At 50.3% G+C, this 26473-nt stretch overlaps 2 protein-coding genes across 36 annotated transcripts in view; one reads left to right on the forward strand and one right to left on the reverse strand.

Annotated features, from left to right (window-relative positions):
• Positions 1-24412, forward strand: part of CLN8 (CLN8 transmembrane ER and ERGIC protein) — a 49764-nt gene extending 25352 nt beyond the window's left edge. For 6 of the 16 annotated variants that reach the window (XM_079909070.1, XM_079909073.1, XM_079909071.1 and 3 more), the window contains exons 2-10: positions 1893-2516; positions 8567-9441; positions 9483-10906; positions 11290-11862; positions 12450-12684; positions 13012-14835; positions 18915-20692; positions 21980-22021; positions 23113-23225. In XM_079909070.1, coding sequence (XP_079765196.1) covers positions 1908-2516; positions 8567-8866 — 909 coding nt within the window. In that variant the 5' untranslated portion in view covers positions 1893-1907 and the 3' untranslated portion in view covers positions 8867-9441; positions 9483-10906; positions 11290-11862; ... (3 more) ...; positions 21980-22021; positions 23113-23225. Of the gene's footprint in view, positions 1-1511; positions 2517-8566; positions 9442-9482; positions 11217-11289; positions 11863-12449; positions 12685-13011; positions 14836-18914; positions 20693-21979; positions 22022-23112; positions 23234-24277 lie in introns of those variants that run through there. The other 10 variants (XM_079909081.1, XM_079909078.1, XM_079909076.1 and 7 more) reach the window with 10 other exon arrangements.
• LOC307179639 (uncharacterized protein) overlaps positions 21100-26473 on the reverse strand; it is a 51899-nt gene continuing 46525 nt past the window's right edge. For 18 of the 20 annotated variants that reach the window (XR_013825472.1, XR_013825473.1, XR_013825474.1 and 15 more), the window contains one exon: positions 26130-26258. The gene's annotated coding sequence lies outside the window, so the exon portion shown is untranslated. Of the gene's footprint in view, positions 21607-26118; positions 26259-26473 lie in introns of those variants that run through there. The other 2 variants (XR_013825471.1, XR_013825470.1) reach the window with 2 other exon arrangements.

The raw sequence follows: 26473 nt of genomic DNA on the forward strand, positions 1-26473 counted from the left end.
GGACGCTGCCTGCTTTAGGAAAAGGAAGCCACTAAACCCTCCCTCCTTGGAGTCACAGGATCTTACATCTGGGGGGGACTGGAATTCACGCCGGTTCAGTGGTTCTGCACCAGCTTAGAGCGCCTGGGCACATAAGAAACACCCAAGCCTGGCCCCGCCCCAGGGCAGCGAAGTCAGGACCCTGGGAGGGGGCCTGGGCATCGTCCTCTCGGTGTGGGAAGGACAGACGAACCTGCAGGTGATCTAATGCACCTGGGCCCAGAGCTCTGAGTCCTGATCATGGTCCAATCCGAGGCCCCACTGGGTAGCTTCTTGATTTGAGGCAAGTAACTAAACCTGAGCTCTCTTCTTTCCATTGGAAATGTACGACTCCCTGTTTAGCAGGTTAAACGGCCTAACTGAACGTGCCTGGCACGGAGTAGGTACTTCATATTAGCACCTGGCACCCACTCTGCTGTATTTATGTGTATTTTTCGTTCCTGTAGTCAGACACTGGAGTCCTGTTTTCCTAGCTCGGAAATAGTGGAACCAAGATCAGAACCCACTGTTTTGTTCTTTGGTCCCAGTGCCCTGGAGTCCCCCCAGCCTTCGTGAAGGGGCACCTATACCAGCCACTCACCCTGGGCAAGCTTGAGTCATTGTTTCAGTCAGAGCTCTTCAGAGTCATGGGGACCCTCCCGTTTCAAGGCAGAGGTTCCACAGGAGCGTAGCGATGCAGTCGTGGCAAAATGGGAACTGTCACCCAGACCGCATGGCAGGCTTGTGGAAAGGACAAGGTGAGCTTTCCGGAGGAGCCTGTTTCTCGGCACTTTCCAGTTTGTGCAGCGACCCTTTGCATGGAGTTAAGCTCTGATGGTGCGGCTCCCTTCTGCCCAGCACTGAGACCCCCTCTCCCTTCCCAGTATTTGCCCCTGACCCCGCCCCCATCAGCTCCACAATGCGGGACCAGATGCTTCTGGATTCTGCTATGAGAGGCTCAGTCAGGTGTGGCCACAAGAGGAAAGCAAAGCTCGTTATGCTCTCGGGTCCTAGAGGCAGGGCCACGCCGGGCACGTGTGGGGACGGCCAGGGGGTCAGGGGGCAGAGGACGGGACGGAGGGTGGGGATTGAGGCCACGGCCTTTACTGGGGTTTCCAGGGAAAAAACAGGGTGGGGTGAGCACATAGGATTGGCTGCTTTTAGTGATTTTGCCGGGCTTTGGGTGACAGGGCTGCCCCGAGCCGCCGGGCACCGGCCCGGGTGTTTTGGGCAGAGGAGGGTCACCTCCCCGGGGGCGGGGCAGGCGGAGGAGGCCGGGCCTGGCCAAGCTGTTGGCATAGGTCACAGGCGGGCTTCTGGCTGGGCCCTTGGCTGGTGGGGGGTTGTCTCTCCCCAGCCGGGGGGGACTTAAGATGTCAGAGCATCACAGTAGACAGAAATATACACACACACACACACACACACACACACACACACACACACACACATAGATGTACACACACGTACTCCCCTAAGTGCGGAGCTTGCTGTCCAGTGTAGGTGAGGGTCCAAGGAGCTCCGGATGGGGCGCTGGCTGGCAGTGTTCCCACCGTGGGTTCCGGAAGCACATCCTCCTCTAGGTGTGCTCTGTCTGGGGGACTTTGTGGGCTGTCACTGCCACCACGGGGGGCACCCACTGGAGAGTCGGGACCGTGTCTGTTTCCTGCCCCGTGCACGCCTGCCCCTTCCGTCCCTCGTGTCACTCTCTCTCGTGCTCCTGTCCCACCAGCGGGTGTTTCTTGCTGTTTTTGTGTCACTGAATGCACACGAGCTTGAAGAGAAGAGTTGTTAACATCCATTTTGTGGTGCTGGAGCAGCCTTGCGTCTCGGCTCCTTTCAGCCAGCAGAGGGTCAAGGCTCTTTTCTTTGTCCAGGTGGAGGATGGGCGCATGAGGGTCCCGGGGCCGTGGCCTGGTGCAGCGTGTGGACCCCGGCCCAGCCTGTACGACGTCGGCAGCATGAGCCTCCCGAGCAGCGGGCCGGCGGGCAGCATCTTTGACCTGGACTGCACCTCCGGGCAGGTCCGCTGGGCGCTGGTGGCCGCCGGCTGCACCTTCTACCTGGGCGTCTTCGTGGCCTGCCACCAGCTGTCATCCTCCCTGAACGCCACCTACCGCTCCCTGGGGGCCCGAGAGCAGGTCTTCTGGAACCTGGCAGCCACGCGTGCAGTCTTTGGCATCCAGGGCACCACGGCGGGGCTACGGGCGCTGCTGCTGGACCCCGTGCTCCAGGCCGACAAAGTGCTCGGCCAGCAGAACTGGTGCTGGTTCCACATCACCACGGCAACTGGATTCTTCCTCTTCGAGAACCTCGCGCTCCACGTGTCCAATGTGCTGTTCCACACATTCGACGGGTTCCTGGCCGTCCACCACCTCTTCGCCTTCCTCGGGTTTCTCGGCTGCGTGGTCAACCTCCAAGCGGGCCACTACCTGCCCATGATCACGCTGCTCCTGGAGATGAGCACGCCCTTCACCTGCATCTCCTGGATGCTCCTAAAGGTAGGCGCTCCCCAGACGGCATCTGTGCTCCGCAGCGGGACGTGAGCGGCTAGTGTGGCACCTTCATCCGCTTGATGCCCGTGTCGCTGGTCCCTTGTGGCCTGTGCTGTCACAGCATCACCAGGCTGGATTAGAGTATTACAGTCCGTGAGAAGCTCATTTTCGTTGAATTCCATTTTAATCATTTTAAACAACTCTTTTAGGCTTCCTGCCCCATCGCAAAAGAAGACTCGGTGGATCGTGTGTCTTACTCAGTAACTGGCAGTATTTGTAAGCCCTAGAAAACATGCTTTTTCTTTGTTTCAGATACTTTTTTTTTTTTTTTTTTTTTGCGGTACGTGGGCCTCTCACTGCTGTGGCCTCTCCCGTTGCAGAGCACAGGCTCCGGTCGCGCAGGCTTAGCGGCCATGGCTCACGGGCCCAGCCGCTCCACGGCATGTGGGATCCTCCCGGACCGGGGCATGAACCCGTGTCCCTTGCATCGGCAGGCGGACTCTCAACCACTGCGCCACCAGGGAAGCCCCTCAAATACTTTTTTTAAAAAAACAATATGTCTACATACATATCTTCTAAAATTTTTATTTCACATTATGTTATCTTACACCCAACATGAGATCTGCCCTCTTCACAAACCTTTAAGTGTCCAGCATGTTATCGTCAGCTGTAGTCACAGGTGCACAGCAGGCCTCTGGAGCTTATTCGTCTTGTATGATTGAAACTTCACTCCTGTTGGTCAGTAACTCGCCGCTTCCCCTCCCTCCAGCCCCTGGCAACTGCCATCCACACTTGGATTCTAGGAACTGGACTATTTCAGATGCCTCATCTAAGTGGACTCATGCCATATTTCTCTTCTGTTCCTGGTTTATTTCGCTGAGTGAATGTCCTCAAGGTCCAGCCATGTCATTGCACGTTGAAGGGTTTCCTTCTTTTCTCAGGCTGAACAGGTTTCCATTACGTGTGTGAAGCACATCTTCCTTGGGTGTTTCAGTCTTGGTTATTGTGAGTGAATGCAGAGGTGCTAATATCTCCTCCACATTCTGACTTCGGTTCCTTTACTGGGTCATCAGGTAGCTCTGTTTTTAGAAAATAAGCCGCCCCCACTGTTTTCCGCAGCGGCTGCGGCGTTGTGTGTTCCCACCAGCAGTGCACAGAGGTCCACTTTCTCCACGTGCTCACCAAAGCTTGTTGTCTTTGTTTCTCTGATGACATCTCACTGGCTTTTGATTTGCATTTCCCTGATGACCGGTGACAGTGAGCATTTATTCGTCTATCTGTTGGCCATTTGTATGTCGTCTTTGGAAAACTGTTCAAGCCCTTAGCCCATTTTTAACTCAGATTCTTTGTTATTTTTTACTGTTGCGTTGTAGTTCTTTATATATGTTCAAGATTAATCTCTTATTACACATATGGTTGGCAAATATTTTCTCCCACTTTGTAGGTTGCCTTTTCACTCTGTTGATTGTTTCCTTTGCTGTGAAGAAGCCTTTTAGTTTGATGTTGTCCCAATTGTTTATTTTTGTTTCTGTTGTATGTGTTCTTGGTAACATATTCATGAAATCATTGCCAAAACGAATGCCATGAAACCTTTTCCCTATGTTTTCTTTTAGGAGTTTTGGGTCTTGCATTTCCGCCTTCAAGTTGATTTTTGTGTAAGGTGTGAGATAAGGGTTCAGTTTCATTCTTTTGCCTGTGAGTGTCCAGTTTTCCGAGCAACACCCGATTGAAGGGACTACCCCTTTCCTGCTGTGAGTTTTGGGCACCCTGTTGAAGATCAGTTGGCCGTGTCTGTGTGGATGTTTTCTAGGCTTTCGATGCTGCTCCACTGGTCTGTGTGTTTGTATGGCAGTTCATGCAGCTTTGATTTCTGTAGCTTTGTAATATCGTTTGAAACCAGGAAACCTGGTGCCTCCAGCTTTGTTCTTTTTCTCAAGATTGATTTGGCTATTGGGGTCTTTTGTGGTTTCATGTGAATTTTAGAAATTTTTTTTGTTAAAAATGCTACTGGGATTTTCGCGGAGGTTGCATTGAACCTGTAGACTGTAGATTACTTTGGTGACCTCCCTAGTGAGTTTTTTTTGTTTTTCGTGTTTTTTTTATTTTTGGCTGCGTTGGGTTTTCGTTGCTGCACGCGGACTTACTCTAGTTGCGGCGAGCGGGGGCTACTCTTTGTTGTGGTGCGCGGGCTTCTTATTGCGGTGGCTTCTCCTGTTGCGGAGCTCAGGCTCTAGGTATGCGGGCTCATTAGTTGTGGCTCGCAGGCTCTAGAGCGCAAGCTCAGTAGTTGTGGTACACGGGCTTAGTTGCTCCATGGCATGTCAGGTCTTTCCAGACCAGGGACCGAACCCGTGTCCCCTGCATTGGCAGGCGGATTCTTAACCACTGCACCACCAGGGAAGTCCCCCTAGTGAGTTTTTTAGTTCAGTTATTGTATTCTTCAGCTCCTTGATTTCTGTTTGGTACATTTTTGTACATTTCCGTCTCTTCATTGACATTCCACTTGTTCCCATGTGTTCTCTTGACCTCGGCGAGCACCCTTATGACAGATGCCTTTAATTCTGTCGGGTATGTCGTGTGACTGCTCTCCGGTAGGGTTTGGAGGTTTGTCTCATTCCTCAGTTCGGAGCGTCTTTGCCTGATTCTTCATTTTCCGTGACTCTGTTTGTGTCTGTGCATTAGACGAAGCAGATGCCTCTCCCTGGCCTCGTGACTGTCCTCACACAGGAGAGATCCCACCACTCAGCCTAGCCAGGGTCCTGGAGGTTCTCCATTGACTTTCTCCCTCCCCAGGGAAGGGCAGGCAGCTGTGGCTTCTGTCTGCTTACACGTCCAGTCCTGGGTGGGGCAAGGCTGTGTGTCCACCAGCCCAGGCCACCGCCTCCGCCCCCTCTGCCAGCTGGACTGTGGGCCAGCGGCCAGGGAGCCCCCCGAACAGCTGGGGGGCTGGGCACGTGAACCAGCTCCTCCCTCTTCTGCGTGAAGCTGCGGGCCGACGGTCTCCTCCTGACCCCAGGGTGCTGCCGGGGTCCCTGCCCGCTTCGGCAAGTCTGTCCCGGGTGCAGGCCCCTTTCGATGGGCCCGATTCGTCACGACAGAGTTTGTCTGTGAACTCAGCCAGGCCTCCTCCTGGGGCCCCTCACGCGTCAGGCGCCCGGGCGGAGGTCTCCGGAAGCCCTTCCCCAGGTGGGGTGGGCCCACTGCTCAGGAAGCAGACAGACCCTGGCTGTGGGGCGGCCACCAGAGGGAGGCACTTTGTTTGGGGTTTTTTCTGTTTTCTCTAAAGTGTTCGGGTGCCATTCGTTCAGGATGGAAATGGGTGGTCCCAGAACCCACTTCTTCCCGCTCGCCGCGTTCACCACGCGGCCCGTGTCCCCACGCAAAGCTGTCCCCTCGGCTAAGACAGCCCAGGGCCCGTGTGCCCACACAGCCATGGTCTTGGTCTAGTTCAGATACTACCGAACCTTGTGAGTAAACGCCGTGTAAAACGTTGAAATCCTTTAAGCTCTTCATAAAGCTGCCGAGCTCCTGCTTAGCTGGGCATCAGGGTCCAGGAGTCCTCACCACCGGAGTCTGATTTGATGAGATACAGACGGATGTCAGGACCCGGTGTCACCACTAACTTAACGTAGTTTACACCCCAGACGGGCTCATGCTTCCATTTCCTCCTCCAATTTGATTCTGAAATGTTGTTTAGAAATAATAATAAATGAATTATACACTCAAACATCTAAACATGATTCATCCACGGAGACACTAGTCCAGATGCAAACGACGTGGTATAAAAAACAGTCAATTTATGTGTAAATAAGTATATACCAGGGACACTACTTGCTGGGACCCCAGCTATACAAAGTAACCTTTGCACGGTTAAGACTCACTTTGTTACTGACCCTGCTTTTCTCAAAGCATTTGGTGATGTTGAACCCAAAAATTTCAGTGTCTGAGTAGGACCAGAAATGCTCACTTCTCAGGCTTGGAGTTTTCTAAACTTAATGTAATTACTGTATGAGTAGAAGTTCATGCTTCTGGTATGAATATTAGGAATTTAGGATGGCTGCTTTTAGTAAGTGGGCAAGATAACGGAAAGGAGGACATCTTGTGAACTTTGAAGGAAGCAGCAAGTGGAAAGAAGACGGCGTGCTGGCCAGTGCCTGCAAGGTTGGAAGGGTGAGCAGTGCCCTGGCCCCCACGCACATGTAGCTCACTCTGCAGTTTGTGTGTTCACCCCGAGACACACTTAGCTCACCTTCCCACTCTACAGTTTGTACATTTAACGTCCTTCAGGCCAGAGCAAAGGCTAAATCTTTCCCATGTGAGGAATCTATCATTGAGAACCTCAAACCTCAAGTGTTTCTGCGTTTGAGAAACACTGTTTTTTTGTCTAATTGCACAGTTCAAGGAATTTTACTTGTATAAGTCATGATTCTAGCATAACGTGGAGAATGCCTACCCATGCAATGAGTATAAAACTATTTCTGTAAAACTGTAGTTTTTTTCCTAGTACTCTATGGTTTTCTTTTCCTTTTACATTGATATTTAGTCCATTTGGAAAGTATTTTTAAGTAAGATCCAACTGGATTTTCCCAGGAGGTGAGCAAGGATCCTAATGTAATTACCTTATCCATCCTTTCCCTGGGGGTTCGAAATGCCACCCAGTGCCAACTCTCTGTGTATTTTATTCACTTCTGCGTTTTGCATTGTTTATCTGTTATTTCTGAAGCATCATCGTATCTCATTATTTGCTGAGGCACCTTCAGCCCTCCTTGCTCTCGTGCGTTTACTCCACTGCATGAGTGGCTTTACTTAAAGTTGTTACAAGTTGATAAAAATACTGATGTAGCCTCTTATTTGGACTAAGTCTGTGGACGCATTCAAGCAGGGAGGATGTAACGTCTTCTGGGGGTTTTCCATCCAAGCACATGATAACGTGCCTCGTTTCATCCAGACTTCTTTTAAGTCCCTGTGCGGTGATGGTCTCGTTCCCAGAAGGAGGGGAAATGTATATAAAAAGTTGAAGAAGTGAGGTCCGTCATCTCCTTCGTTTACTTGCCTCCCTGCCTTGCAGACCTCTGGGTCGCCCAGAGGCGGATCATCCAGGCAGGAGGTTGGGTTCTTTTTGCAGGATCTTAGTCCCCCGACCAGGGATTGAACCCATGCCCTCGGCAGTGAGAGTGCAGAGTCCTAACCACCGGGCCACCAGGGAATTCCCCTTTCTTTCTCTTTTAAAATGTGGTCACTCCAGAGGTCAGTTGCTGTGTCCCCCTGTGGCTCCGCAGGTGCGGCCGCAGTGAGGCCATGCCCGTTCCCAGCGTCACTGGGCTGCTGCCTGGCGAGGCGTCCCCACCTTCCCCCTTTCCTCCTGCAAGTGCCAGACGTGCCCCTACCCTGGGGAGGCGGTGTCGGGGCGGGGAGCTGCCCAGGAGGACGCTCCAGCCCGGGCAGAGCGCAGCGGGGAGAGGCCGGTGTGCACAAGCTCACGGGTCTGAGGTGTGTGGGCTGTCCTGGTACCTGTTGTCCTGGTGCCGGGCTGTCCAGGTGCTGACGTCCCCGCCACAGTGTCCCACCTCTGTGCCCACAGTCTGCTGTATAGCATTTTCAAGTTCCCTGTTTGGCTTTAGCTACAGCTAGCTTTAACGTGAATTTAGAATAATTTTAAGGCAAGTCCATTTGGGCTTGTGTCCAAGGTCTGCTGGGGTAAAAATAACCGAAAAACAAAGAAGTGAGGACACACATCTCATCCTGAGCTTGTTTCCTCTGAGAGCGTTTGCCCCCGGGGCCCGGCGAGCCTGGTTGGACACGACCAGCGTGTCTTCCAGCTTCTCTGGGTCAGCGTTGGGTAGTTGGGTAGTTAGTTGCTCGATGTGTGCACGGTCGAGGGAAGAAGCGCTGGAGGTGAGCTTGGAAGGTGTGAACTTTCCTTCCGGGGGCGCAGGCCAGCAGGAGGCCCGCGCTGGGTGGGTCTGCGGGCGGCTGGGCGGGGCCGGGAGGGGGCGGGGACGGGGTGCGGCGTTGTGAGCCCGAGTCCGCCCGCCCTGACCCTGCTCTGCCCGCAGGCCGGCTGTGCGGACTCGCTGCTCTGGAGGCTGAACCAGTGGCTGATGGTCCACCTGTTCCACTGCCGCATGGTCCTCACCTACCACATGTGGTGGGTGTGCCTGGGCCACTGGGACGGCCTGGCCCGCAGCCTCTTCCCGCCGCACTGGGCGCTCTTCGTGGTCGGGCTGGGCCTCCTCACGGTCCTCATCAACCCCTACTGGACCCGCAAGAAGACGCAGCAGCTGCTCAACCCCGTGGACTGGAACTTCGCGCCCGGCCGCCCCAACGGGCCGGCGCCGCCCAAGAAGACGAGGTAGCGGCCTCGGCCCCGACTGTCCCCGCGGCGCCGACCCCAGGCCGCGTGAGTACTGACTTCCACGTGGCGCCGAGTACCTACACCTGAGCGCGCCTCGGGGACAGAGTCCCGCCGTGGTGACGTCACGGCCCGATGTGCTCCTTCCCGCGAGCTTGGCCTGTCTGCGCCGTCGCCCCAAGGAGGGCCCGCGTGGACGGGTCGCACTAAAGCGTGTGTGCGTCTTATTCAACAGCCCCGTTATTTTTAGTGGGAGAGAACTGTCCCAAGAGAACATAATCCGGTCCCTTACCCTGTTGACATTCGCAGGGCTGAGATGTAAGCCGCGTCTCCGCAGCGCCATCTCGTGGTGAGCGCGGGGCATCGGCCTGGCTTGCGGCTGGGGGCGGCGGAGGGGTCTTCTCACCGGGGAAGCTCGTCCGGCGAAGAGTTTTGTTTCCGTTTTGTGTTTCTCTGTTGACACAGTAAGAGAGGTGTTAGTAATCAGATCTGTCTAGATTTTAGAGCTGTTTTTAACTAAGTTTCAAACAGGTGCCCCGCCAGACCCTACCTAACCCCCTGGTTGGTGTCTCTCTGTAGGTTTCACCAGACCCTACCCCCTGGTTGGTGTGTCTCTGTAGGTTTCAAGTCGGGTCAGTGGTCACTCTCCCTGCGAGCTGTGGGTGGACCTGGCCCCTTGGAGTGCCCGGCTGCAGGGCCCCCTCCTCACCTCCTGGTGACGAGCCCGGGCACCACCTTTACCATGTGGGGCCCGGGTGGAATCTACACGCCGACCCGCAATTTTGTTGACGAATACGTACTGACATCTTATTCTTGCCACGAGTGGGCAATTAAAATGAAAAGCTCGTATTTACTGAAAGTGCCCTTGAACTGTTTTTGAAAAACACACTTATTGGTCGTGAGAATCACGTGTGCCTTGTGCCTGGTCTGTAACACGGCCCCTCGGAAGGGTGTGTGCTGATTTCTGGTACTGTGACTTGACTGTACGGAGGTCAGGAGATGTGATAGCTGCTTGTGTCATTTTGAGAAGTGTTTCAATCCTAGAAACATCCAGCAAACCGTGTCCCTGCTGAGACTCCTCTCCCCCTCGCCGAAGACCCCAGGCACCTGCCGCCCGCTCTCCCGTCCGCAAGCGGGGGGAGCCGAGCTGGCTGTGTTTCCAGCCGGTCAGAACTTTAATAAAGTAACCGATGTTTACAGAACCTGAAAGCATGTCCGTTCTTCTCCCTCAATACTGTTCACATTGCTGTGGAGGCTTTCTGTCTCGGTGATACAACTGTGATGATGAATCTTCACGTGCTCAAGGTTTGAACTCAGTTTAAGGTATAAAATATTTAATTTTTACGTGACCCTCACTGGGAATTTGACTTTCCCCGGGCTCAGTCTCTACATCCTTCATCTCAGTGAAGGTGCTTTTGCCTCCGTCCCGACCCGACTTCCCGTGAGGACCGCAAAGGCAGGGCGTTTGGTCAGAAAGGGGCTTTTGAGGCTTGTGATCCGGCATCCAGGCACCTTCGCTGCCCAGACAGGGGCTGCCTCCCGGGCTGTGGGTGCTTTGCGGGCTCCGCCCAGCCCGTGCACGGACCAGGCCATAGAGAGAGATGTCGGGGGGTGTGCAGGGGGGCGTCGGCCCCTGGCCCTCCTCAGACCCCGTCTCTCCGATCGTTGCGGCTCCGCCAGCTGTCCCTGCTGCGGACCGCTGGGCTTTCCCAGGCGCCGCGCTGGCCACCGAGGGCTCCTCGGTTCCTGGCACGAACAGCTCTGGGAAGTAGGCACCGTCGATCCCGTTTAGAGCTGGGGCCTGGGGCTACGAGGTGGCGCAGGCGGTCAGCAGCCACGCTCTGACTTTAAAGCCGAGGCCCGTAGACTGCGTCTACGAGCACAGAAAGCAAGCGGCAGGCCCCGGCTGACCCTGGCCACCAGACCCAGCTGCATCCGCGTACGCAGAGCACTGGAGCACTGCAGTGTCTGTCCTGGTACTGCAGCCCCGCGGGACAGATGCCCGGCCGCTGGTGAGCGAGGCCACGGCGGCGTCAGCGGGCAGGTACAGGGGTCCACCAGGAAGGGCAGTTAGGAAGTTAGGAAGTGGGAGCGGCAGCCCGGCTCTGGCACCTGGAAGGCCGGGGCCGCGGGAGACTCTCCCGGGACAGGGCTGGGGTCTCCGGGTTGGCCGAGAGGCTGGGCGCCCCTGGGGGGCCAGCCAGCCTTGTCTGCAGCACCGTGTCTGTGTCAGGGCCGGTCAGGTGATGGGGTGATGGGCTGGAATGGCTGTCACATACTTCAGAGTGTTGAAAGCAGCAAAGCAGGGGACCTGTCTCCTCTCCCTCCTGCACCAGCACTGTGCACACGGCCGGGCTCGGGATCGGAGCACGGGGGTGGGGGGGGGAGGCGGCTCCAGCAGGCGCCCTCAGGCTCCTCCCTCCTTAGGCCCTGGGCTCACCCTCATCTGGCCCTTTGCGACGGAGTTCCCCACGTGGCCGGCTGGAGCCCCGCGCTGGGGGCAGCGGCCACGGGAGGAGGGGACTGGATGCCAGGTGAGCCAGTGCCCCCGAAGGTCAGACTCGTTTCTCCTTGTAAGAGTGAAGTTGACACCCAAAATAAACCCCCCTGAGTGACGCCCACCCCTTCATTGGTGCATGTGGATGCTTTCAGTTTACCTGTATCCTTACTAAACTTCTGCTCTAATGGGAAAGTTTATTAATTCAACGTTTCTCTTTTTAAATAACTCTTCCCCTTTTTCAGTGACTAGACTATACAGTACACATTGTCTTGCCAGGTCATGTTTAGTGAAGTGGAAATCTCAGAAGTCTGTTTTCTTCCTCTGATGGCTGGGAATGCAGTGCTCTGGATTGGACCCTGCCCGTCCGGGGCCTGCAGCTCTCCCCACAGCCCGGCCGAGCCCAGCTACGCAGAGCAAGGAAGCTGCACCGTGACACGCCGTCCCACACGATGGGAAGGGCCGTGGGAGCCGCTTCTAGCGCTCTGCCCCGGGGGCCCACGGTGAGGACCCACTCCTCTCTCACTGTGTGTATGTGTATTTCCCTCTTACTGTCGTGCGGTTTCAGTGTCAGGTGCTGGCCTGTGGAGGCCTGGGTGTTCTCTGTGCGTCTGTGTACCCTCCCCCTGCCCCCCCAATTCACATGCTGGCATCCTGACCCCCCAGTGCGACGGTGTCAGGAGGTGGCGCCGGCGGCAGGTGACTAGGTCATGAGGGTGTGGTCCCGTGATGGGATCAATGCCCTGACAGGACGCGAACGGAGAGCGTGTCCCCCCCGCTTCCCCTCCCAGGTGAAGCTGCCTCGAATCTGCCCCCACCCTGACCCTGCGCTCCCAGCCTGCAGGTCTGCGGTGACCTGCTGAAACAGCCGGGGCTGAGTCACTGGGTCCCCGTGACCTCAGCCTTTTCTCCCTGCGGCCCCCAACCCCCCAAGTCAAAAGTTTCCCAAAATTAACCCAGCATTAAAATCCTCAGTTATTAAAGAAAGGTGTTGAAGGTCAAGTCTTCTAATCTGGAAGTGCCCTGTTGACATTCTACTAGAAAACTTTTACTTTGTAAACTTCATAATATTTACTTGTATTTCAAACAGAACCACAGTTGGAAGGGGGCACGTTTCAGCCACAGTTTCTTTGGTTTGTATCAAGATCACCCTCAGCTCTTTTCCAAGAAATACGGAGCCTCTTTGGTCCACTCCAGAGATTTTATTTCCACACAAGACAGACCAAGAGCCCAGAATGTTGGAGCCTTCACGGATTTTGCGCAGAAAGCCAAGCTTCAGAAAGTTCAAGGCCAGCCACGCCAGGACTCTCATTTTCCATCTTCCGGTAATTGCTTGATTGTCTCAAAATGAAACATGTATTCACTTAAAAAAAAAAAAGCTCAGAAAAACACTGCATTCACTGAAAATGATGGCTTACACTTTAATTTGGAACCAGTTATCCAACCGTGGGTTAACCTTCATCGGTTCGTCCTTTGCCGGCTGGGTTTGCAGCCCCCTCGCCCTTCAGCGCCCCCGGGTATGAGGTGGGCTTGGGAGGGTGGGAGGGGTCCTGGGGGTGCATGTCTTCTGCCAAGCAGGGTAAGCCTGGAGCAGGAAGCCATCACCCCTTCCTGCGTCCTTTTTGCCTAACACGCAGTTTTGACGCCCACAGGTTCCCCCGCCCTTGTCACGGGGACAGGCCTAAGGCCCGGGAAGCAGGCGTCCCCAGGGGCATCTCTGCGCTGCTGCACGGCCCGGCCCGCCCCCTCTGGATCGCCTGTCAGGTGAGAAGGACTTTCTGCCCTGGAGTCCCCATCCCCACAGGAGGCCCAGTTACACAAATGCGAACCAGAACCTTTTCATCCCACCGTGCTCGTGGTCTTTCATTTGGGTTCAGATGAACAGCCTGTGACAGTTAGCCCTCAAGAGAGGGTGTTTCCAGTCTGAAGCTGCTGACCTTATTTTTTTTTTTTTAAATGCTTGGCTTTTAAAAATTTATTTATTTATGGCTGTGTTGGGTCTTCGTTTCTGTGCGAGGACTTTCTCTAGTTGTGGCAAGCGGGGGCCACTCTTCATCACGGTGCACGGGCCTCTCACTATCGCGGCCTCTCTTGTTGCAGGGCACAGGCTCCAGACACGCAGGCTCAGTAGTTGTGGCTCACGGGCCCAGTTGCTCCGCGACATGTGGGATCTTCCCAGACCAGGGCTCGAACCCGTGTCCCCTGCATTGGCAGGCAGATTCTCAACCACTGTGCCACCAGGGAAGCCCTGCTGACCTTTGTCAAAATCATCTTCGTTGACGGAGGGGAGACGGCGGTGGCGCGGGACTCAGCACGCTTCTCAGAAGCAAGGCCCCCAGAAGTGTGCTCTTTGTTCCATTTTATGTTTATCTTCAACTTTTTATTTTTAACTAATTTCAAACTTAGAAAAAGGTTGGGAAAATAGTAAATACAAACAAACAACCCCATACACCCCTTACCTGGGTTTACCAATTCTTACCATGTTGCCGCGTGTTTCGCCTGTCTCCCAGCTTCCCCGCATCTGTCACCCCTCGATACTGCGTGCGTGAGCCTGTGACGGAGGACGTCCTCCTAAGTAGCCTCAGCTGGCGTCACCCAGAGAGACGGCACGGAGTCTGCACTTTGGTCTGATGTGCAGCCAGGTGGTTAGCTGGGTGGCCGCCCTGTCCATCCTCCTGTCCTCGCTCTCCTGGCCTGGACGCAGCCCGGGATCCCTGCGGCCTTCGGGTGTCACGTCCCTCAGCCTCTCTTTCTCTTCGACAGCCTGGGTATTTCGGAGGAATAGCAGCCAGCTGTGCAGTAGAAGCCCCGAGGGCGGGCGGGTCGGGAGCTCTGTCAGGATTGGACTCAGGGACGCATTTTTGGCTGGAGAACCAGGTAAGCGTCTCTGTCCTTCTTGGGCCTCAGACCCCGAGGCGTTAGTGTGTGAAACTCGGTGGCCGGGTCGCGGTGTTGTCTGGTTCTCACTGGACAGTTGTCATCGTCCCTCTTGTCATTAATGAGGAACGTGTGGGGAGGTGGTGACACCGACGGTCCCGTGTCTGCACGGAGCCGCCTCCTGCCCCAGGTTTACCGTCCGCTCACAACCCCACTCTTCCTGCAATGCTCGCGGACCGTCAACTTCCCGAGTCCATCGTCCCTTCCACATTGATTAGCCACGTTCTGTCGTAAATAGAATCTTCTGACTTTTAATGCATTATCAATACGGGCTCGTGGGTTCATTCCGTAGCTTTATTCTGTGCACAGCAGGTTGTAGGTTATGTGTAACTCCCTGTTGTCCTTATACATTGTCCCTGCTTCGCCAGGGGGGTTCAAGCTGCCCCCAGTGTCCTTTTTTACGCCCATCGTTGTTTTTGATTACCTCCCTGTTTTCTCTGCGACAGGATGCCCTTGCGCTGTGTTGTCCCTGTGCTGGATTCACCCGTTTCTCCGAGGACCTGGTTCTTCCGTGAGGAATGGTGTCTGGGAATCGGGACGTAAGTGTGCCATGTGCTCATTGCTAGCGGGTTATCACAGCCTCTAGGCCCTTCCGCCTCGCCCGCCCCGTCCTGTCCTGCTCTGCAGGGACTCTGGCTACGGTATCAGTGAGGTCACACGTGGGTCACACGTGCACATGTGCACACAGGTGCAGAAGTGCCACCCGTGGACAGAATCCAACAACCGAGAAGAGTTTGCGGGATTTTTTCTTTATTCCGAGGGTGTACAGTCACAGTGCTCTGTGTTCAGTTACTTAACCTCCTCCTTCCCCACCTTGCCTTCAGGTGATCATGTTATTAGAGAGACAGTCCTGTGCACTTGTTTCTTTTTGCATTCAGTGTTAGGGTCTTTTCCAATTCTCGTTAATCTGGTTGTATTTTTTGCACATGTAGAATATTATCCAAAAGTCAAACTGTTCAAAACAGTGTTTAGAGAAAGGTCACTGCCTTCTCTGTTCCCTCTGTCCTGTTCTCTTTACTCCTCGTGACAGATTTCATTCATGTTAACAGCTCTCTTGAACTATAATTCACATACCATCCAATTCATCCATTTATAAAGTGTACAGTGTGGGGAAAACAGTCAATAATTATGTAGCATTCTTGTGTGGTGACAGACGGTAACGGGACTTATCCTGGAGATCCATTTGTAATGTACAGAAATAATCACTGTTGTATAATAGGAACAAACATAGTGTTGGAACTCAGTTATACTTCGAAAACAAACTCATAGAAAATGAGATCAGACTTGTGGTCAGCGGAGGGGGGCGGGTGGGAAGGGGGAATTGGATGAAGGGGGTCAAAAGGTACAAGACGAATAAATACTAGGGATGTGATGTCCACATGATAAATACAATCAACACTGCTGATGTTATACCTGCAAGTTGTTAAGAGATTAAATCCTCGGCATCTTTGTCAAGAGGGAAAATTTTTTTTCTTAAAGTCAAATCAAGGAGTCTCTCGTTACATCTGGATCTTGAATCACAGCTAGAAAACCTTCCTCTCCACCCAGGGTATGGAGCAATTGTGTAACCTGATTTTTCCCCATTTCAGTCTCTGGTCCATTTAGATTTTATTCTTGCAGGCAGCGTGAAGAATAGATCAAATTTTGTCTTTTTCCAGATGGCTGTCCAGCTGCCCCAACACCATGTGATAAGAAGTCTGTCTTCTATACTGGTTTGAGATGCCACTCCTCTCGAGCTGGATTTTCTTGGGCGCGTGTCTCCGTCTCTGGTCTTGGTGTCCTCTCCCGTTGGTCATTGTTGGTTAGTCCAGCGGTTTTTCCATCATAGAGACTCTGTGGGTTGTTTCAGTGTTTTCTAGCTACTTTTGTGTATTTTTCCAAATGAACCGTAATATCATACAGTTTTGTTGAACTGCAAAAAACAGAAAAAGGGGGTTATTGGTCTTTTGTTGAGTTCTCATTCATTTCGCAGTAACTTGGAGGCGTCTGACATCTTGGTGGTGCAGAGGCACCAGTCCCAGGACAAGGAAAGCCTTTCCACTTGTTCACGTCTGCTCTTCCCGTCACCAGCACTGCGCAGCCAACCGCCCACAACTCGGTGGGTTGAAACACCTGCCGCTTCTCAGTCAGGAGTCACGGGGTGGTTGGCTGGGCCCTGCTCTGTTCTATGAGGTCACCCAGCCGCCCTGCAAGGCCCGGGGCAGCTTCGCCACCTGCGGGAGGGCTGCTCCGGTGAGGGCCTCTCCTCCACGTGGCCTCAGGCCTTTCCTGCAGCAGCTGCGCAAGTTCAGAGGACTTGTGGCTTCTCAGGCTCGTGGTGCAGAGACAGGAGGCGAGGCTGCCAGTCCCATCCTGCCTGAAACTCAAGCGTCCTTCCTGCCACATTCTGTTGTCACAAAGCTGCCCCAGACCCCAGGGCAGGCAGGCGTGGGACGCTGAGCTCAGTGATAGCCAGGCCAGAGGGCTCGCGGCGGACTTCCGTCTGACATGTCCGCTTTTGTGTGTCCAGGATGTTTCAAGTTTCTCGTAATGCAGGTTTTGCACACTCCTCGGCTGGCGTACTCCTAAGCTCTTATTGCTTTTCTTGCTGTCGTGAAAGGGCTTTTCTCCCCCATCGTATTTGCTTATCATTTTTGTACATGAAGGTTACTGCTTTTTGCATGTCAGTTTATATCCTGCTAACTTGAATTTTTTTTTTGAGTTCGTTTTGTCATTGGTTATCTAGATTTTCCAAGCATAATACCATCTTGTGTATAGAGATGCTTGTACTGCTCTTCCAGTTGTTAGGCCCATCTTTGTTTTTTCTTGTCTAGTTATATTGGCAAATACCCAGCAGGATGTTAAACAGCAGAGATAGTAAAGCCCTTGCAGACACCTCCGTATTCCCTCCTCCGTATCCCCTTCTGGGAACCTGTGCCTTTACGGTATTTTCGTGATAAGAAGTATCCATCTGTTCAGATCACCTGAAGTGCTTCTGTTAAGAATTGGTGTTGAATTTTGTTAAATTTTTTTTCCAGCATCTTGAGGTAATCATGCAGCTTTTCATCTCAGACCTATTAAGATGGTATTGATAGATTTCCGGTATCAAACCACCCTGTGTTCCTGTACAAATCTCACTTGGTTGTTGACTTTTTTTTTTTTTAAGTTTATTTTTGGCTGTGCTGGGTCTTCATTGCTGCACATGGACTTTCTCTAGTTGTGGCGAGCGGAGGCTACTCTTCATTGCGGTGCGCGGGCTTCTCATTGCGGTGGCTTCTCTTGTTGTGGAGCACAGGCTCTAGGCGCACGAGCTTCAGTAGTTGAAGCTCGCGGGCTCTAGAGCGCAGGCTCAGCAGTTGTGGTGCATGGGCTTAGTTGCTCCGCGGCATGTGGGATCTTCCCGGACCAGGGATCAAACCCGTGTCCCCTGCATTGATTGACAGGAGGATTCACAACCACTGTGCCACCAGGGAAGCCCCTCAATAATGTTCCTAAGAGACTCAAAATAGAAAATTCAGATTTCAAAATTTAAAAGAGAATTTTGAGATAACTGATTCTGTGCATGTAACTATGTAGTGATAGATATTTTTTTTCTTGTCTTTCTTAGTTCTAGTGTAGTAAGGTGTTCTAATAAATCATGCTTAGAACGCACAATTTGGGAAATGAAACAGTTTTAATACATCAGTTGACAATTACTTTCAGTATCTTGGGTGTCATTTACAATCCTGCAAATAATAAACTCGTAGCTTTTAACATTCAGGCCGAACAGTCGCCTGACTGGGCCTCTTAAGCAGAAGATGAAAATAAAAATCACTTACTGTTTTGTCAGTGGAAATGTTATAGGCCAGTTAACAACACTCTGAAACTTATGGACACGAATTTGAGCCCAGTTAGTTTCTAGTTCAGTGTATGAGTCATACAGGCTCTTGGGCTGTGAGGAGAAAGCTTTAGTATACTTGGTCTATAAAAGAATTGTTTACCCTTAAAAAGTTCAAGTAGGAACCACCGTCCTCCTCGGCCACTTCCTGAGATCAGGGCAGGCAGAGCTTTGTCGTCAGGCCTCAGGTGAGGACACTGGGCCTATCACCCTCCTTAGGTCCTGGTACCACTGGTCAGCGGCAGGGCCCTTTTCCCTTAAGGACTGTGACTTCCTTCCCTGTCCCCACTCCGTCCCCCAGTCCTCTGTGGGGCTCGCCCTGCGCTGCTGTCCCGCGTCGGATCCCTTCCCAGCAGGCACTGAGACGAGGGCGGGTAGCACACTCGGTGCTGGAGGGAGGCGGGTGGAGCAGGAAAGGCGGGGAGGAGGCCAGCCCTCAGTCCACTGCAGGCAGCTGGATGGATCCTGGCCCGGGAAGCACGGACAGCCCTGAGGCCCGGCTCGGCAGTAGTGGGTGGGCTGCTTCTGGGCGTCAGTGCCAGCATTTCCCTGCCTGCCCTGGGTGCAGCCACTCTGCAGACAGAGGGACCAGCTGGCCAGGGGACACGGTCAGGGCGCCGACTGTACTTGTTGGCTGCAGGTTTCATGTGAACAAGTTTTATTCTTGTCATTTTGTACAAATGGCATTGGGTACCGATGTTGGTTGTTTACCCACTCAGTACTTTTTTGTGTGGAGACAGACATTCTCTCTGTCGTTCCCAGGTCCAGCCTGGGACCCGTGTCGCTCCGATCCAGGCCTTCAGCGCTGCCCACCCGGACGGGCTCCGGCTCCGCAGGGTCACAGCCGTGCTGCAGGGGACACCCGTGTGCCCCACCTGCTGTGGGCCGGAGCTTCAGGGTCATCGCAGCAGTGGAAGCGCTGGGTCCAGGCCTCCGCGGATCTCCTTCTCCGGGCTGACACCAGGGGGCTCAGGTCTGTGTGGCTTGGCCCCCTGCCCTGCCAGGCCCGAGCATACGCTGGGGTCCCGGCACCACCCCTCCCGTCTCTTCCGACCGTGTGGCTACTCGTGCTTGCCAGCTGTGTCGCCGGTGCAGGCTCATCGTGAGGGCTCCCTGTTCCCGTTGATCTGTTTGCGGTGTGGGGGGGTCCCTCTTCTTCCTGATGATTCTGTGCCTCTTGAAGCCTGGTTGCCCGTCGAGCACCTCGGAGTCGGTGTCTCCCCAGCCGTCACCTCCAGGCTCTCTGCGCCTCTGCAGGTCACGCAGGGGAGGGTCTCGTGAGAGGGCGTTCTCCAGCCCAAGAGCCACGGTTCTGTTTAGTCTGATGCGTCTAATGTAACTACTCGTCTGGGTGGACGCAGGCCTGATCTGCTCTTGTTCATCGTGCCCATGCCTCTTCTGAGTCGGTCCGTTGTTCTCATACTCCATTGTAATTTCTCCTCCTTTTTAACTGCACGCTCAGCTTTCAGGGGCTGCTCTGGGAATCGCGTTCTTCATCCTTCGCCTGTCAGTCCAGGTTATTCCGTATCGTGACGTGAGAGTGTTGATTGTCCTCCAGTTTCTATGTGTATTGACTTAAGTTTCCACTTTGCTCTTGTTGCAATTTCACCATTTATATTTTCAAAAAATGTCTTTCATCTACACTTCATAATTACTAATGCATACTTTTTAAAAATATACTTTATTTTGGCAAACCTCTTAATGTCTGGTTGTTTTGGTTGGTTCTATAGTTTATTTGTATCTTTCTCAAGATTTGTTTATATCATTCATCTTTCCAAGCAGTAGGGGTTTTTGGTTATTCTTTTTTTTTTCCAATAATCTATTTATTTGTCCTTGTATTTATGTCCTTCCGTCTTGTTACTTTGAGTTTATTTAGTTTTCCTCTTTGTAAATTTTTATATTGAATATTTTGTTTTCCTTTAAGTATTGCTTTAACTTTGTCCCACAAATTCTGACATTTTTGTTTTCATTTTCATTCAGTTCTAAATATTTCTTAACCCCCTTCTGATGTACTTTTAAACGCAAGCGTTATTTAGTAATGTTATTTTCTTTCCAAAAATGTGGTATTTTAAAAAAAAAGTCTATCGTTTTGGTATTTGTTTGGAAATGTATTGTCCTGTTCTAGAAAGAACATGACCACTTTGTTACTTTGGAATTTATTGTGTTTCCTTCTGTCCAGCAGCTGCCCGGGCGCCTTTGTCTCAGGCACAGCCCCCAGTGCCTGCCGCTGACTGGACATCGCTGGGCCACGGCGCCTTCTTCCCTGATGAAGGAAGCAAGGCTGTGGTCCTGGTCTGAGACATCTGGTAAGTGGTGGAACCTGTGTGTCAACACCAGGTGTTCTTCCCTACTGGGTGCCTTGGTTGGGATTTTTCTTTTGGGGAGAGGGGAGGCATAGGACTTAGTCATCTGGTTTTGAGCAGAGCACCACTTTAACTAGGTTTTCCCTTCTGGGTCAAGGAGTGTCTCGGTCTCCCGGCACTGCCTACAGTCGCCCCCTATTAGACCACGGCTCATCTGCACGCCGGTTGGAACAGCAGGTAGGAAACTTTCCATTCTTGTGCTAGGGAACTGTGACCCTGAGAAGCCCTGGACACTAGTCTGGTTCTGGTGACACTGGCTGTGTGAAAGAATGTGAAATTAGAGCTCTGTTCCATCTTGGAGTCCCCTAGGGTGTATTTTACAAAACTGGGACATTTTCAGCTAGGCTCCTACGTAAAGGAAGAAAATGTTATTTTATTGTAACACTGCTTAGCCCCAGTATTTCTTGGGGTCCAGGGAGAAATGGGCCCAGTAGCTCTCTAAATCACACCACCATATTTCATCTAAAACTGGGGAAGGTAAATGGTACGAAATTCTTCAGCCTTTATGCTGTTGAATCAAAGTGAGCCTTCTGGAATGGGTTTGGCTCTTACCTTGGGTAAGAGGTAAGGTACGTGTTTGGGTAGGTACGTGTTTGTGTCTTGGTGCATGAGTCCAAACCCTGTTTTCTCTTCCTGGTTTGAACCTTGTTAGGGGGTCCTGGTGGTCCTGGTTTTGGGGGAGACCCCACTGGTAGGAGAGAACTTGAAAGGATTAATTGTTCTCAGAGACCGTCCTGGTATTGACCCTCGTTACAGGGCCCTGGTAACCTGAACGTGGTGTAGACACTCGTAGAAACGGATAGCTTGATTTGCTCTGAGCCTGATTTAGAGCCACCTACAAGTTTGTCCGGAAGTGAGCTGGGTGAATGTGAGTGAATGACATGCGCTATTGTGTTATTTAAACTGAATTGGCTATTTGGGTACTGAAGGAACTCTCACCTTGAAAATGGCCAAAATGGGGCTCTCTTGATGTTCTAAGAGACTGGTTGTTGCATATGCAGTGAGAGGAAGCTGGCTTCCTAAGAGGAACTTGCTTTACTCTCCCTGTGCCTTTGAGAAACAGATGTTCTGACAACCTCCAATTCCTGAGACTGAAGAGAAAAAAGGGAAGGAGAGTTTTAACTCAAGCAGGAAAACTGAGATCTGTGTCTATATGGATGCCTGTGTATGTTATAGAGATATGTCTTTACCTCCAGATGCTATCAAAATTAATTTGTAAATGAGCTCTATGTAATTGGCTTAAAGGAAATTAAATGCTTATCTAAATTCTCAGAAATATAAAACTAACCCACCCAAATGAATTTCAGGTTCACATGATCTGGGAAATAGTATTAAATATCTGGTGTTAAAGTTTAAGCTTGTTGATGCCTGAAGACAGAGGTGCCTTCAGAGCCATGAACTATAATTTTTATTGTATTTAGGAAAGTTAATAAGATCTTATTATCTTATCTTATCCTGTTACAGAATCTTCACAAGGAAAATAACTTGATACAATGGAACTCTTAAGTAAGTTAAATGTAAATAAGAAGAGTTCTGGGAGTTGAACTTTGGGAATAACTATGTTTTAGAAAATCTACTTAAAAATAGTCTCTCTAGATTTTGGCAATTTGAAACTTGAGTTTTGCTAAATTAATTGCTAAATGAGTCTAAGTTTACCCACTTTTGTCTTATGAGAGAAAACCTAAACACGTTTGGGTTTGGGTTTTTTGGACACATGTCTTATACCACATTGAGGAAAGAAATTATGAGAAGATGTATGTTTCTGGAGGTTGTAGAATATATTCATAAGTTTTCCAATCAGGAAACGGTGGTATGATCACAATTGCTTCTTTGTTTAAGGGTTAAAAGTTGTAATATATGTAAAGCTACTAAAATAAGGGAAACATTTCAGTATATAGGAAAAGTAGGATGTTTGTTTTCATTAAAAGAAGGTAAGAGGAGTGAAAATGCATTTTGTTAAGGGTAAAAGTAATTTGGTCCTAAAGCTGGTTATTTCTAAATGGGAAAGAAAATAAGGGACAAACTAATATGGAAAAAAAGGTGTGACAGGTTAAAAAAAAGGAACCCGGAACCCCAAAGCATCTGAGAGAGATTAAACTAAGATTGCTTGGTATGTTTAATTACATGGGAAGCATTCTCAAATGAGTGTTAAGCCTCCTTAGGTTATACTGTATGGGTAAATGTTATTAATATATTCTAGAAATTGTATGGAATTCTGAAAAATCTGGTGGTCCTGATAAAATGTCATAATTCTAGTTTTGTTAATTGAGGTCTATTTACTAAGACTCACCTCCCAGGTAGCTCATTATGTTACATAATTTTTTATTTTCTATTGGAGTATATAGTTGATTAACAAGGTTGTTAGTCTCAGGTGTACAGCAGAGTGATACAGTTATACATATACATGTATGTATTCTCGTTTAAATTCTTTTCCCATTTAGGCTGTTACATAATATTGAACAGAGTTCCCTGTGCTATGCAGTAGGTCCTTGTTGGTTATCTATTTTATATATAGTAGTGTATACATGTTAATCCCAAACTCCTTAACTATCCCAACGATGTTACTTAAATTGTCAAGTTTAACTGAATTATTAAAGGACACTCAAGTTTGTTTCTGAAGCTTATCACAGCAGTCTCTCATTGGATAAAGATCATACATACTGGAAAAGGCATCATTGAAAGGACTGTCTCCAACCTAGATGGAAGGACTCTTACGAGGTATTTTTTTTTAATTAAGCATCAATGATATTTAATTTTTATTGAAGTATATTTACAGTGTTGTTTCAAGTGTATAGCAGAGCGATTCAGTTATGTATACATATATGTTCCTTTTCAGATTCTTTTCCCTTATAGGCTCTTACAAGATATTGAGTATAGTTCCCTGGGCGCTATACAGTAGGTCCTTGTTTATTTTATACACCGTAGTGTGGGTATGTTCATCCCAGACTCCTAATTAAAGTTGCTCAGGCACAGTGAAACTGAAGGGAATTGATACAAATTCATATGTGACTACTTCACTAGAGAATCATCTTTCTATCCTGGACACTGAGGGCAACACACCCTGCACCCCTCTCCTGCACACTGTCTTTACAAACCCTCCCCTCAAAGATGGGGTGGTGGCGCAGGGGGTTCAGGTCTTTTGAGCACAAGCTGCTCGTCCTCCTTGTTTGGCCCCAGGTTGGATGCCTTACAAATGCTGCACTTTCCTTCACCACAACCCGGCCTTGCACCCCAGTTTGGTTCACTAACAATGGGCTGGGAGAGCTCGCCAGGTAGCCATGTCTTTTCCCACCTGTCAAACAGGTGGCACAGAGCCCACGTAATCATTTGCCAGTTTGTAGAAACGCTCTCCTCTCTTCCAGCCCATTATACAGGTGAACCTTGAATTGCATGGGTCCCCTTAAAGGTGGATTTTATTCAATAAATATATTCAAAAGTTTTTGGAGATTCGCAACAATTTGAAAAAACTCAGACAAACCACACAGCCTAGAAATATTGAAACAAGAGCCAGGTATGTCATGAATGCATGAAATACATGTAGGTACTAGTCTATCCGTACACAGGCATAAGGTGAGTGGTATTTGATATAAAATTGAGAATGTGTTAGTGCTCTGTTTTAGATCTTTGCCTCTCTCGTAGTTGGACAGACAGTGGATTAGCCTATCACAGATAAATGTCTTTTTACGTAGCAATGTTTCCAATACTGTGTTATGAATACAACTGACATAAGCCATAAACATAACGAGTCATTCATTACCGTAGAGGCTACGCCACTGTGAAGCACTCGTGTCAACTGCACCAGGCTACCGCTGACTGAAGAAAAAACGCACAACCTTCAGTTTTTTGGGGGCCTTACTGAAGACTATATAGCCTGTCAGACAGGCCTGAGAGTCTACGGAGGAGCCAGGGTACGTAGGAGTTTTTTGCTTAAAATAGGAAATGCTGAACAAAGATTCCTGCTAACCACAAAAACAGGCATCTCAGGTTAATGCTTTTCTATGCGTGAGAAGATGCAAGAGTCTGGGCTCAGTGAAAATATCCTTCAGGTGTGCATATCCTTCAGGTATGCACTTAACTGAGGCCAGTATCCAGAGCACAGAATGTGGCCTGTTACCCTCCATTCATGGCCAGTTTGTCCCACGGTGCTGGGAATTCTCATTTCGTAGGTCGATGAGGACTTGATAAAGGCCAATGTAGTATTTTTGGATTAGGCCCTGTTGACTAAAATTCTCTGCATCACCTGTCTTAACTAATCTGTCATGGTCTAGGAAGTGTTTTTCCTTGTTTCTTCTCATATCTAGAGTTGCACCATTCCAGTTATTCAATATACAGTCATATATGTGACTGATTGCCTCAAGATTTTAGCCCTCATTAATTTTGTCAAAGGCCTGGTTACACAGTGGGTAATACAAGAGACAACGATCTTATAAAACAGACAGGTAGTAACATTAATAAAGTCATAAGTAGGGAATTAAGCCATGAGGTTCCAGAACCAAACCAGCTCCCTACAACCATCACCAAGACTAGGAAGTGAATCACTTAAGGCAGAAATCTGGTTTTTCACGTGGTCATTAAATGCATCCTAGTAGAGGATTTGTCTGGTATGAAAACACAGCATTCGGTTTGAATTATAGCACAGGTGCCTCCTTGAGATGCTATAAGGCTATCAAGGGCCATGTGATTCTGTAATACCACTTTTCTCATCATAGAGGTGGCCTCAATGATTAATCATTTAGGGGGCTTTTGGGTGAATTCTGTTAAGGCTTTGATATGGGGAGGTACATCTTCCAATCCTACTAATAGCATAAAAATAGATGCTACATGATCATACCAGGGGAATACAGAGCTCTTGGTAAATTTGCTGGAGTCATCTCTAAATTAGCACACAAGTGGCCTTGAGCCCTAGGGAATCCTAAAGTACCTCTTCCCATCCATCCTGGAAGAAGCCAGGGATGTAGATTGGTGCCACAAAACCACTGAGTTCCATTAGGTGCAACCCAGTTACTCCTGGGTACCTGACCCACTCTGTTCCATGTCAATTACTATCTTTAAGGGAAATGATGATACACTGACATGTTTCATTAAGGCACCCAGCCTAATTTTCTGGTGTTATTAGGCTGAATATCTTTAGTGTGATTTAATTGTTCCCAACATAGGGGGGCGCCTTAAGGGATCACAGCCTGGTATTAGCCATATAAACCTATCCCATAACTGAGGGGGGGGGGTCCCTCCTAATAGTCAGGAAGTTATCATTTTTGACTGAAATTTAGCTTGTTGCTCTGACTGAGCTTGAGTAACTTTAAGGGAAAACTCATTTATGGCCAAAGTCAGAGCAAGAATGCTTGACTGGCCAAGTGAGGGGTTCCCATCAGTTGCAGCTCAGACAGAACTACTTTTTTCTAAACTTTTCTACAGGCCATCCAATCAGAGCCTTGGAGAGGAGAAGCCCACTAACCAGAAGTAGTGGATGTAGGTAACTGACCACAAACCCAACAATTGCATTGACTTCTAAAATCTGCACAGGATCGTACCCATGACAGAAAAGCATTTGATTCATGTGCATAAAGTCCAGGAAATCAAGAAAATGTTATAAATAATCATACGGTCAGGTCCAGCATCTTGGGATAGCTGTCTCCTGATGTCGTCGTCTTCTCGTCCTGGCGTTGGTGTTTCTTTCCTATCAGAGCATCGCTTTAAGGTGAGTTTGAGGTCAGCAGTCCTCTCTATAGACCAGACGGTGCCTCTTTAGGTGGGAAATACGAATCCAAGAGTCAGTTACCTTCGATTTTGCTGTGCATGAGCTACTTAAAAGAACCTGATAGGGACTTTCCATCGAGGCTGGAGAGAGTCCTTTAAATGATGCCTTTTCCAGTATAGAGTGTCCTGGTTGTAGGTCATAGGGCATCTGACCATCATTTAAAGAAAGCTACTGTGATAGGTTATGCTTTAACCTATGCA

The sequence above is a fragment of the Stenella coeruleoalba genome (assembly GCF_951394435.1).
Source record: "Stenella coeruleoalba genome assembly, chromosome: 21".
Taxonomy (NCBI): Eukaryota; Metazoa; Chordata; class Mammalia; order Artiodactyla; family Delphinidae; genus Stenella; species Stenella coeruleoalba.